Source organism: Spodoptera frugiperda, chromosome 22 (assembly GCF_023101765.2).
Source record: "Spodoptera frugiperda isolate SF20-4 chromosome 22, AGI-APGP_CSIRO_Sfru_2.0, whole genome shotgun sequence".
Taxonomy (NCBI): domain Eukaryota; kingdom Metazoa; phylum Arthropoda; class Insecta; order Lepidoptera; family Noctuidae; genus Spodoptera; species Spodoptera frugiperda.
In genome coordinates this window covers 6144699-6157676 of record NC_064233.1, presented here as the reverse complement: position 1 = coordinate 6157676, position 12978 = coordinate 6144699, and the positions used below count along the sequence as shown (strand labels likewise).

The window sequence follows — 12978 nt, the reverse complement described above, 5'->3', positions numbered from 1 at the left end:
ACACACTGTAAACTGCAAAAATAATCTAAATTAAATGCTCGTGATGATGAACTTACTTATTATGATAAGGATATATGTATTATTGGTTATATCACCAGTTAAACATCACCCAACGAATTAAATGTTTTTTTAATACAGAAAAGTAGTTTTTGTGACTTAAATAAAAAAGCTGGATATACGTCATCGCGGACTTTTTTGTAGAACTAATAAAGACCAATGTTTTTGCTATACATTGTTCTTACTTGTATCCAACGGTATAAGCGGCGCACGCACAAATGCAATCTTCAATTAGATTTTTTTCTGACTTCTTGGACATAAATCGCTATAACTCAGCTAATATAGTTTCAATGTATTTCAATTATATATAAAAACCTGTCGGAGAAAATACTCTTTCTATTAGTGAAAACCGCATCAAAATCCGTTGCGTAGTTTTAAAGTTTTATGCATACGAAGGGACTACAGACAAAATGGGCGACTTTGTTTTATACTATGTATAGATTTCATATCACAACCTATTTATTTTATTCTTCATTTTATTCATTAATTTTTGTTCACAAAAAATCGTAATAAATAAAATTGTAGTATGCAATCTGCGAAGTTTTTTCGTACGTTCGTTCGTTGAATTTAAGTAGGCCCCCAGGTCTCTTAGTTCTTAGTCTTCTTGCTACCACTCTGCTAACGAGGCAGCCAGAAAGAAGAAAAATGTAAACCGTACTTTTTAAACCTATCAAAAAAAGCCAAAAGAAAAAATCTTAAAATAAAAATTCCGTCATAATCAATCATTAACTTTGACATTACTGTCATTGTGAAAACTGTGTTTTGAATTAAACGTTTACATTAATATAATTTTTATTGCGTATAAATAAACAAAATGGCACATTGGTAAGTTCAAATATTAACCTTTTATAGCAACGTCACGCCTTTTAACCCCGAAGGGGTAGGCAGAGGTGCACATTACGGCACGTAATGCCGCTATACAATGTACACCCACTTTTCACCATTTGTGTTATAAGTCGCATGTAATAGGGGGTGTGCCTATTGCCTGGGTAAAATTCCAAACTCCGTGCTACTACTGAGAAATTTTCGGAAAACCGAAAAAAAGTTCAGTAATAGTTTGCTTGACCCGGAAATCGAACCCGAGACCCGTAAGAAAATAAAAAAATACGTGTTTAATGTTTAAAAATAATCTACAAGACGGGCATTAAAATAAAAAATAGTCATCTAGGTATCTGCACCTTTTTACTTATAATATCATTGGGCAGTACCGATTTTTTTTATCACAGTGCACAATCATATTATGGCATTTCCTCTTTGTATTTGCTTCATTGTCCTATGACAAAAAATATTTGCGTACTATCGGTGCTTAAACCAAATTATTATAGGTACACACTATTTTATGCCTGCAGGTTTACTTTGAGCAAATAACTCACGCGCGCATTGCTATATAGTCAACAAGCATTGATTAGCATGAGCGACGTCGGAGCTGCGGACTACCTAGCGGGTCGCGGTAAACCCGCTAGGTTTGAGAGGGGAAAATCATCCAATGACTTTTCCCGCCTTGGGCGAGGCTAGAGAGAGTGCCAGACTCTTACTGACTAAACACCACCCCGTTCCCACTCCTGCTTTTCGAGCCGAAGCTCTCGTAAACCCGCAGCTTTGACATACAGAGGCTTAATAATCGTATTTGATTAATTCCAGCTGTTCCCAGTGTGCCTTTACGTCACAATTTGAAAGCGCATTGATAATGCATCGACAGCTGCACCACGGCGCGAAAGACACCTGTGCTGATATCCTCAAGTCTACAACTGCAAAGGCGTTACCGGTATGTTATACTCTAATTACTCTCTTATAAACCTTGTAGATGACTGCACGGTTGGTGCGGTGGTTGAAGAAGCAAGCTAAGGCAGATATAGGAATAACTCGTTCGCCGGCGGCTGCGCAGGTGTTAGATTCGATTCTCGGGTCATAGCATGGCTTGAAACTAGTCGAGTTCCTCGTCAAAACAATACGTGAGTAAGCCGATAACATAATAATTAATTTAGTATGTCTCACGAAAGTTACAATAAGAACTAAATCGTTACTAAGGAATAGTCTAAGTAATCATTAGATGTCTCTGAGTAAGGCAGTAAGACATGAAAATTGTGGGTATTTTAAACTATGCTATTGTAGTTCTATGCTTTCACAAACATAGATATTACCACAGGTATAATTAGCACGGTGTCTGGACAACTGGCTGCCACGCAACGTGTCGTGAGTTCGGTTGTCGCACGGAACAACCCATTTGTGATTTACAAATTATTGTTTCGGGTCTGGATGTGATGTGTATGTGAACTTATAAGTTTGTAAACGCACCCACATCACAGAAGAAAGTGCTGATGTGGGGCAACGTTTAAAAAAAGAATTAAAAGTGCATTCAAACAAACAATTTCTTAAGCTCTTATAATATAAAAAAAATAACATGATTCTAAATATAGTCGTATAGTTTTGGCTATGTACAAAAAAATAGGAGGAAAATCTTAGAACAAGTTTGTACCAGATACTTTAAAGGATAAAGGAAGGCTAAACATTGAGAATTGGGAAGTCCCATCTGGTTTAAATCAACCGCACCGGTAGTTTTCTACCTACAAAGAAGTATTCAGAATAATAGTAGGTAGCCTACCTACTATATTTTTATTTTAAGAGTTATCCTTTATTTATTTTCTTATACCGTACTACCGCTCGCGACTCCGTCCGCGCGGATGTCAGGCTTTGCGTGAATGTTTTATTTCTCCACTAGCGACATGTATTATACATATAAATCTTCCTCTTGAATCACTCTACCTATTACAAAAAACCGCATCAAAATCCGTTGCGTTATTTTAAAGATTTAAGCATACAGACAAACAGACAAAAATAGCGACTTTGTTTTATACTATGTAGTGATGGGGAGACCCCTTATGACTTAATTTAAACCACATCATAGTTAACATCTTGGCTGGCGATACACTGACTAAACACCATGCCGTTTGAACTTCTGCTTCGAGCCGGAGCCCCGGTAACCTTTGCGGTTATCCGCAACTGACCTGATGATGTGTATTATGTTTGTCTGTCCAGGAGAAACCACAGCCGCTCCCAAGAACTGCTCCGTTAAGTCCAACTTATTCGCACAAAAGTAAAGGAAGCAAGCGTAAGTAGTAGCTACATAATATTTAATGCCACCCTAATCAGAGAGATAGGGTAACCAGTTCAACCGGAGTAATACCACGGTCTCACTAAAATCTTTGAACGTCCTTCAAACCTTCAAGAAAAGAATGTATTCCTTCTTAATAAACCGGCAGCGCACCTCTGATGTTGCGTGTGTCCATTTTATGGGATAGGGAGAAAACCAGCAGACGGTTCATCTGATGGTAAGCGATCAGCGCCGCCCGTAGAGACCCGAAACACCAAACGCGTTACAAGTGCGTGCTGGCCTTTTGGGGGTTAGGAATTTGTTTGGAATGTTGGGGAATCGGGGATTGGGATGATTGTGGACGTGGTGATTGGGCCTCCGGTAAACTCACTTACATAACAAACGCTAGCGTTGTTTCACGTCGGTTTTCTGTGAGGCCGTGGTATCACTCCGCTCGTGGTGGCCCATTCGTGCCGAAGCTTGGCTCTGCCACACTTAAGATGATGATGATGATGATAACTAAAAAGGACGAATACATTTTCTTTCCATTTACTCCGACAGTGCTGGGTCGGACGTCATCAGCGACGCGTCTCTTCGACAAGCTGCGTGCGCGCATATGCCGCAGTAGGACGCTGTTCTCCCATCCCGAGGAGAACCTGGATGCTACTCTACCAGAAAATAATGGTGATGTGAATGTAAGTACAATAGGACTAATGTAAGTATAATAGACTAATTTTTATTTTAATGTCCGTCTTGTGGATTGTTTTAAAACGTTAGACACATTTTTTTTTTTTCATAGAAACTAGTACTTTAGGCGATATATTGATTTGAAATATCGTGCGGCGTCATTTTTTGTGTCCGTTAAACTTAAAAGTGGCGTAGTTAGCTCCTACTCTTATAGGTACTTAAATTCGTTTTATGTAAGTATTAGCTTCTGCCAGCGGCTTCGCCCGCGTTTTCGTGGGATAAAAAGTATCCTATGTATTATTCCAGACCGAATTCTAACCCTGTTCTAAATTTTATTCCGATCCCATTGAGACGTGATTGAGGCACAAACACGCAAAATCTTTCCCATTTATAATATTAGAAATTATTGTTTTCTAAGACGACAAAATACAATAATACGTGTCTAATATTTTTTAATTAGGTGCCTAACTGACGGGACAAGTAGATTTTTAATTTTCATACTCCGTCATCATCCTTACTCATATGCCTATAATATATTTTTGCTTGCGTAGAAATTTAAAACGCAGCGCCTGTAGCTAGGTACGTTGTCCGCAGCTCCGGAATATTTTTTAAAGCTGTCATATTTCTTTATACCTACTATTTTCCTACAAAAAAAGCGTACAATGTTTGTCCAACCACCCAGGAGACGGTGATAGGCAGTGACTGCACCTCAAAGGGTTTGAAAGCTCTCACCTCATCGCCTGACTCCCGTACTTCTGAGATAACGGTCCGGGAGACGAAGGAGACCTTCGGATGCCACTTGTGCACATTTGATGCTGATAGGTAAGACAGACGTACCGTCTCAAGTTCTAATATTAGTGTTAGTGACCATGTCAGCATTTTACTCTGACTGCCTCGTTGGCCGAGTTGTTGCAAGTGCGACTGTCGGGCAAAGGGACACGGGTTCGATTCCCGGGTCGGTCGAAGTCTTGCTGGGATTTTTTTGGTTTTTCGAAAAATTTCTCAGTAGCGCACGGTGTCTGGAAATGGTAATGTGCCTAGTATATGGCAATAGGCTCACCACCTATTACATGGAACTTATAACACAAATGGTGAAAAGTGGGTGTACAGTACATTGTACAGTGGCATTACGTGCCATAATGTATATTGAATAAAAGGTGTGACGTTGTGTGTGTGACTTTGACTTTCATTATTATTCTTAATCTATTTCACAGAATAACAGTCCTAGACAGGCATCTGCTAAATGACCATAAAATTGGTTTAGAAAACCTACTAAAACTCGTCATGGCGAAAACCAAAGATGGTCTATCAGATGAAATTGTTAACACTGCTATATTTGGCATTAGACAATCATACTACAAGCCTCCAGATGAAATAATAGAAGACGGAGAATTCGTCATAGAAACTGTAACGCCTAAAATAAAGATTTTAAAACATGCGTCCACGAATACGGAGTTACAGTGGTCAGATATACCCGATTTGAAGGATAATTGTCGAATGATATCTAAAGAGCTAGAGAAACTACTCAATTATCCCATTGAGAATTATGACAAAGATGATCTTATGGTTAAGATGCAGACTCTTAATGATTGCATGTGCAAATTCGTTGATTCCTCTAATACTCTAAAGAAGGTGTTGACTAAAGAATTTGATACGAAGCATTCGATTCGCGATCATCTGAATTTGGATCAGCCGTTCTATGATTTGTGTTTGGGCGAGTAAGTTTTTAATTTTTTTATTTTTATTTTTTTCATTGCTCTGAAGCTGAACTAGTGTTTTCTAGGTAGGCATATATATGAACTCACATCTGTTTCCTATTGGGGAAAGAGGGGGCAGAGACTCTGGTACGCCAATTTCCTCTTTCGCTTCAACAACAGTCTGATGACTTTCTTGTCATGAATCATCTTTTGTGGGCTTAATATTTTCCACATGTCTTTATATTTCTACCAGAGATGTGCTATTACTATTTAGTTATGCTATGAAGATGTAATAGCTAAGCTGTGAAACTATGTGTCCGTTTCCACTGATACTAAGCTATGTAACTGTGCGTGTTATGGTTGTTTGCTATGGATGGCTTTCCTACTATCAATACGTCGCATATTCGAGCTGCGCGTCTTCCACTTTGCGGGGGTGCATCTTCATAGCGCAGCTACAGCTTATTAGTGGAAACGGCTACATAGTTTCATAGCTTAGCTATTACATCTTCGTAGCATAGCTACATAGCAGATGTGCTATGTAGCTATTCTGGTGGAAGCACCCTTATATTAAAATTGATCGTAATCTCTTGGCAAGCGGATTATATGGCTTAGATTTATCAAAGAGTGCTGCTGTCTGGCCCATTAGAATGCTCTTAAGACATTCACAGAAAAAATAATATATTCTCCTCTGGTTTATAACATCAATGACTATTATTCCTAATAGACGAAATATTAAATTTATCGTAATATTCTTGTTTAAGCAGTAGAAATACGTCACGAGTGTGGGAGCGCGCCCACAGCGAGCAAATGGATAGAAACAGGAATAAGTATGGTGAAAACAGGTGCGTATAATGTATAGTTATTTACCACATTAAGCTATGCAAAACCAGTATAAAATGACCGTCGAATATACGGAAAGATGATATAAAGCGAGACCATGATAAACTGGTACATTGTAACCAATGGAAATTGTACGTTGAATGTTCTACAGGATCATACGTGATAAACTTGACTGCACGGTTGGTGCGGTGGCTGGACAACTGACTGCCGTGTAACGTGTCGCGGGTTCGATTCCCGCACGGAACAACTCTTTGTGTGATGCACAGATTGTTGTTTCGGGTCTGGGTGTTATGTGCATGTGAACTTGTATGTTTGTAAACGCACCCACTACACAGGAGAAGATCTAAAAGTGGGGTAACTTTAAAAAAAAACTGGTATGAAAAACTAGTATAAACTGACCCTTGAATCTGAGGAAAGATCTCCAAAGCGAGACCATGGTAAACTGGTTTTGTATAGTGCGATGTGTTACTATGTCTAGTAGTCGCAGGCAATAAAATAAAGATTGATTCAGTACAGAGAGAATAGCTATTGGTTGAATACTAAATCTATCAAAGGTTATTAAATAATATGGCTTTTTGTAATAAATATCGTGAGACATACTAAATTACCTAAAAATCTCGATTTACTCACGTAAAATTAAAGAAGAAAAGCTCTACTAGTTTCGAGTCACAGAGGGACTCTTAGGGTCAATTTATACTAAGGCAGAGTCGAAGAGCATCGAAGCAAATTCTTTACAACCTAATCGAAATCCAGCAAATTTAGTTTGCGCGCAGACGCGCGAATTCCGACGAATGCGCGCGCCTTTTTAAAATCTCAGAAATAATGTGTGCGTTACGCTGTGGAGTTAAGGTTGAATTTGTTATGTTCAGTTTGCCTTTATGTTTTCGACTCTGCCTTAGTATAAATCGACCCTTAATCATGAGCACTCATGAGGCGACGTCTCCCATCCTACTGCAGTCTGCGCGACTGCTTGAGCTTACTGTAGGCTGCGTGACGTTGCCGCGTCACGCTGCTTTTTTCCAATAATTTACATGAGTAGACCGTGATTTTTTAATTAATTTAGATATGGCTTTATTAAAAACCCCACAATTTTATACAATCTTTACGAAAATAAAAATGAATTTTTATTTTCTTACCTGCTACTGCATATTAAATATTTGACTTGGCTAACTATACATATTCCCTATACCCGTGTAATATCTAATTTATATATCAAAAGCAGAAACATACATTAAGCCAAGGATACACTAGAGGACAAAATGTCCCACGACATTTCAAGCGAAGTGGAGAGCATTGCCGAGAGAATCTGCTGATTTTAGCTGATATATAGGGAGACTGGTAATTAGAGAACAATATTTAAACACGAGATTGTACTCATGATTACAAACAACTTTCCCGAAGAAACCATTTTTGTATACTCATTCGTTTTATTTTTATCGCAATAACAAAATTCCATAAGCACGCGCGCGTTAAGTTCCAAAATACCTAATAGTCTTCCTATAACGCGGGCGCGGGCGCCTCGTTGCTAACAGCTGATACGAAAACACGCGCCTGCAAAATTTTGTTCTTTTGTTATTGTAAAAAAAATAAAACTAATGAGTATACAAAAGAAGTTTCTTTGGGAAAGTTGTTTGCAATCATGAGTACAATCACGTGTTTAAATATCGTTCACTAATTACCAGTCACCCTATATATTAAGGCAACAACGCGCGACTTAAGTCCCGTGACTTTGATGTTGCCAGACATTTCGACCGAAGTCTGGCAACGTCGCACTACTTCGTCTAACGTCACAAGACATTTATCCCTTAGTGTATCCTTGGCCTTAGGCTCTGACGTAAAATACGTCGAGCGTATCATCGGTCGTACTGACGTATCATCGGTTGAGTGTGAACGGTCAATTGTTTTTCTATACATTTGTCTGTTCTGGCGTTACGCGACCGATGATACGCGACGCATGTTCCGTTTAATACGAACTGACTCTTAGACATTATACATGTTTGCAGTGTCTACCCCCATATTTTTTTCTGTTTTAATTTAATTATTATGTTATCAGCTTACTCACGTAACTGTTTGACGAGAAACTAGACTAGTTGCAAGCCATGCTATGGTAGCAGCGCAACAATCGCCGCGTCGTGTGTCGCTGAAAGCTGCTCATGAATATGAGCCTCTAGCATGGCTTGAAACTAGTCGAGTTCTTCGTCAAACAGTTACGTGAGTAAGCCGATAACATAACATTTTATTCTGTTTATCTATTTAGGAATTTTATTTAATTTTAATTAATTATTTCTTTATGGTATTCCGGCTAAATTACCCATCTCCCTTTGTGTGAACTATTCGAGACAAGCTCTACTTGTTTCAGGAGACACCGGGACTCATATGTCTCCTTCTCGTGCGCGCATGCTGCTCATGAATATGAATCCCGGTGCGATTTGAAACTATTACGAGCTTTTCTCGAATAATTCACGTGAGTAAACTTTTCTTTTTAATGAATTTTTTTTTTAAAAACTTTGCCCCACACTAGGATTTTCTCCTGTGTCGTGGGTGCGTTTACAAACATACAAGTTCACATACACATGACATCCAGACCCGAAACAACAATTTGTGGATCACACAAAGAGTTGTTCCGTGCGGGAATCGAACCCGCTACACGTTGCGCGGCAGCCAGTTGCCCAGCCACCGCACCAACCGTGCAGTCCAATTATATTAATATTGTAAATGGGAAAGTTTGTGTGTATGTTTGTTATACAAAACAGCTGAAGGGTGGGGGAGAATAAGTGTGGGAGAGCCATGCTTCGGCACTATCGGACCGGGTCGACCGGAGTGATACCACCACGGCCCCACAGGAAACCGACGTGAAATAATACTAGCGTTGTGTGAATGAGGCTGTGAGGTTGCCGGAGGCCGAATTACCCCCTTCCCAATCTTCTAAATCTTACAAATCCCTGATTTCCCTAACAACCTTTAAATTCTTGACCCGATTCGTGTCGCAGTTTTCGTTGCCATACTCCTCCGATACAGTTTGACCGATTTTGATGAAATGTTTTGTGCTTATCCGTCTATCTATGAGAATCGGCCAACATCTATTTTTGTTAGGGGTAGTACAACCCTAATTTTTTTAATTTTCCGCGGATGAAGTCGCGGGCAGAAGCTAGTGTAATAATAGAAAACAATAATGTTTATTTTTTTTATATTTCAGAGACAAGAGATTGGCCTCGGAGAGTTTTTACTTTTAAATATAATTTGTGAACGATTTTAAGATACTTTAGATAATTAAACTGTTATTTATTAATTCTTATATCTTTGGATATTTTATTTTAAACTGCTATATAGATCTTATTATCGATTTGTTCGTTGATATGTTTATTTGAAAATAAAGTCGACAAAGTTAACTAAGTGTGGGAGAGCCATGCTTCGGTACAAATGGGCCGGCTTGACCGGAGTGACACTACGACCACACCGAAAACCAACGCGAAACAACGAATGCGTTGTGTGGAAGTTACTGGAGGCCTAATTAACCCCCTTCCCAATCTTCCCGTGCGTCTATTTTTTTTATGTATTTAATGGGTCGACGTTTTGCCGCTATCTCACCAGATGGTAAGTGATGATACGGCCTACGATGGAGCACGTCTGCCCATAAGCAACCTATTCACTCGGGCTTTGAAGACACCCAGGTTATACCCATCAGGAAACACAGACACCGGCAAGGAGTTCCACTCCCTAGCAGTTCGCACAAGGAAGCTTGAAGCGAGTCTGTATATCACAATTTAAAGATAATGTCAGTCTTTAGATTCAATGTGTCCCCAAGAAACCCCATCTCATTAGGATCGCGCCACATAGGTTAGCCCAAAAACAAATCTATAAAATTACAACATCAAAAACGAATTAAAAACGATATTTATTTAAAAACAACAGTAAATATAAAAACCACAATCAGACCTCACCATAAAGTTTCGTCTAAAAACTAATTTGACACTTTCGTTCAAAACTGTCACTACTGTCAACAACGCTTAGTGTTGCCAACAGCCAAACTCTGTCCATTCAGTTATACCCACTGTCTTCAATACAATCGTGCTGGCAACAATATTCCTCATTCATTTCCCTGCAATGTTCGCAAATCAAAACCCCAGTCTGCACTTTACGCTGTTTTTCATAATGGCAACACAGCATATAGACGCACTTGTCACACCTCTGCTTATCAGGATGGCAACACTCATTCTTGGTATTAGAGTCGCCACTAGACATGCAAGTTTGGCAAACTTTGCACGAACTGTTATGAGGGTTGACGCATTCAAAGCCGAGGTCCCTTTTATTCGGTTCCGCATATAAACTGTAATTGTTATTAACAACGGGTAGGACTCTTGGACCATTTCTCACCATTGGACGGTTGGATGCATCAGATATCTTCTGGCTAGGCTTCCGAACAGTAGCGAAGAGTCTGTTCACTTCTTCAATGGCATCCTTTGACCGAGACTTTGCTTTGAGAGAATACTTTAACTCTTCCAATTTCATCTGTGGTATTGAAGAAGATTTATGTTTGATAAGGTCCACTGAGTTCCTACACCCTACTACTTCTGGTTGGCTGGAGTTTACAATAATGAATTTACCATTTTCATGACACCTTTTAGAATCCTCTATAGAATATTGGAACGTGCTGACGGTTAGTCTGGCTCGATCTTTTAAGTTTTTGTCATCATTTTGGTCATCTGTTGCGACCGCTACGTCTTTTAGAAGACCAGATTTGACTTTCTCTTTATTCATGTCGACTTTTTTGTTTTGGAATACGGTTAGGACTTCGTTCAGAAGACTAAGGCCTTGTGCGACGTTTGTGTCTGAAGTCTGCACTGTTTTTACATTAGGATCCTTATTTGGGACTTCTTTCATGTCCACGCCTTTGTCTCTCACATCTTTTTCTTTCTTTACTTCATTTAAAGCGCTTTCTTTTGTCTTCTGACATATTGGACAGCTCTTCGGTATTCTTCTGCAACACTCGCTACCTTTCCCCTCCACTCTGTTGTTCAAACACAAAGAACAAACGTACTTTTGACTCTTTTGACATTTTTTTGGTGATCTGTCATCCATTTTGGCTTTCCCGATAAGATCCGAAGGTTTTATATATGTTGTTATTTTTATAGAAACACTCCTTCCGTTTGATACTGATATCATATGAAGATCTGAAATTTTAATGGAGATAGTACATTCTTTTGTTGGGTTTAGGAACAAAAATCCAACCGCAATGGTGCAAATGATAATTGGGTTTACTGACAGACATTTGAAGGAGAGCATGGTAGGAATAGAAAGAATAGAAAAATAAAGAATAGAAAGAATAGGATAGAAGAATATAAATGAATGATTACTTAAATTATTCCTTAGTAACTAATTTGTATCATAACACAATTGCTAAGGTCTGGGTAAAGGAACCATTAAATGACTCTAAATACAGCGGTTAGTATACTAAATTGACGTGAATTATCGCATGTGAGTCTGTTGATCTACCAGGTACTTCTAATCCAGGTTTTTCTATCTACTTCAGGTAAGGAAGATACGGAGCCAATCACATACAATTTCAAAGAAGACCAGCTATCATCATCATCATATCAGCTACAAGACGTCCACTGCTGAACATAGACCTCCCCCAATGACTTACAGATTACTATAAAAACGATTAATAACACTAGGTCTTACCCTGTCAATGAAACATAGAATACCCTCGTTCATTTTGCCAAGACCTCAAAAATAAATTCATAATTATATATATTTAGGAAAATAAAAAACAGTAAAATGTGTATATTATGTTAAAATGTCAAAAAGATATGAAATGGAATTCAAATGTGACACGTCTTGAATATTTTCGTCGACGGTCTACCATCGACATTATTTATGGTAATGCTTGAAGATTCTAGTGTGTAGGAATAGTTTATGGTCTTTTTATGGAATAGGAGGCAAACGAGCAGACTGGTCACCTGATGGTAAGCGATCAGCGCCGCTCAGGGACACCCGCAACACCAGAGGAGTCTCAGGTGCGTTGCCGGCGTTTTAAAAAGGGATACGCTCTTTTCTTGAAGGTTTGAAGGTCGTGTCGGTTCGGAAATACCGCCGACGACAGCTTGCTGTTCACTTCATAGATATTCCACAGTTTTGCTGTGCGAGGCAGAAAGTTTCGTGAGAAGCGCACAGTTGTGGCCTGCTAACCCTCAATATGATGAGGATTCGACTTCAAAAAAAGGTGGTTCTCAGTTTGACCTGTATGTATGTATGTGCGCTATTTTCTCACATTTGAAGTGATTTCGATATGGTTTTCAGCAAAGTATTTTTCAGATTTGACGAAAGACGGATCCGCTGATGGTAAGCAATTGTCGTCACCCATGGACACCAGAAACGATTTGCACGAATCTAAATTTTAATTAGAGACCCCCTTTTCATTAAAAAGTCCAGGAATATCATCCAATGACTTCTCCCGCCTTGGGTGAGGCTAGAGATAGTGTAAGGACTCTCTTGTTGACTAAAAACAACCCCATTACTACTTCTACTTTTCAAGAACCCGGGTCAACTCGAGACCCATTACTCGGTCGCAGTTGCAATCACTCATCCAAGTCATTGCGTCATTCT

General features: G+C 39.1%; 2 protein-coding genes across 5 annotated transcripts; one reads left to right on the top strand and one right to left on the bottom strand.

Annotated features, from left to right (window-relative positions):
- The first annotated feature begins 776 nt into the window (after positions 1-776).
- LOC118279799 (uncharacterized) lies at positions 777-9669 on the top strand. Of its 4 annotated transcripts, none has more exons than XM_050702389.1 (9): positions 777-882; positions 1699-1822; positions 3094-3166; positions 3710-3843; positions 4518-4657; positions 5050-5553; positions 6297-6374; positions 8732-8836; positions 9569-9669. In XM_050702389.1, the coding sequence occupies exons 1-8, from the start codon at positions 872-874 to the stop codon at positions 8829-8831; spliced, it is 1164 nt and encodes a 387-aa protein (XP_050558346.1). In that variant the 5' UTR covers positions 777-871; the 3' UTR covers positions 8832-8836; positions 9569-9669. The 4 variants fall into 4 exon arrangements, with proteins under 4 accessions (XP_050558346.1, XP_050558345.1, XP_050558348.1 ...); XM_050702388.1 differs by having other exon boundaries at positions 6294-6374; XM_050702391.1 differs by lacking the exon at positions 8732-8836.
- A 580-nt stretch (positions 9670-10249) lies between these two features.
- LOC118279800 (uncharacterized) lies at positions 10250-12236 on the bottom strand. The gene is made up of 2 exons (XM_035599584.2): positions 12055-12236; positions 10250-11543 (listed from the first exon to the last, which is right to left on the bottom strand). The coding sequence occupies exon 2, from the start codon at positions 11533-11535 to the stop codon at positions 10411-10413; it is 1125 nt and encodes a 374-aa protein (XP_035455477.2). The 5' UTR covers positions 11536-11543; positions 12055-12236; the 3' UTR covers positions 10250-10410.
- Between the last annotated feature and the right edge of the window lie 742 nt (positions 12237-12978).

Coding starts and splice junctions, on each gene's coding strand:
- LOC118279799 (XM_050702388.1), top strand. Junction 3,167..3,709: donor CAAAAGTAAAGGAAGCAAGC/GTAAGTAGTAGC, acceptor TTACTCCGACAG/TGCTGGGTCGGACGTCATCA. Junction 4,658..5,049: donor TGCACATTTGATGCTGATAG/GTAAGACAGACG, acceptor TCTATTTCACAG/AATAACAGTCCTAGACAGGC.
- LOC118279800 (XM_035599584.2), bottom strand. CDS start 11,535: ATGATATCAGTATCAAACGGAAGGAGTGTTTCTATAAAAATAACAACA.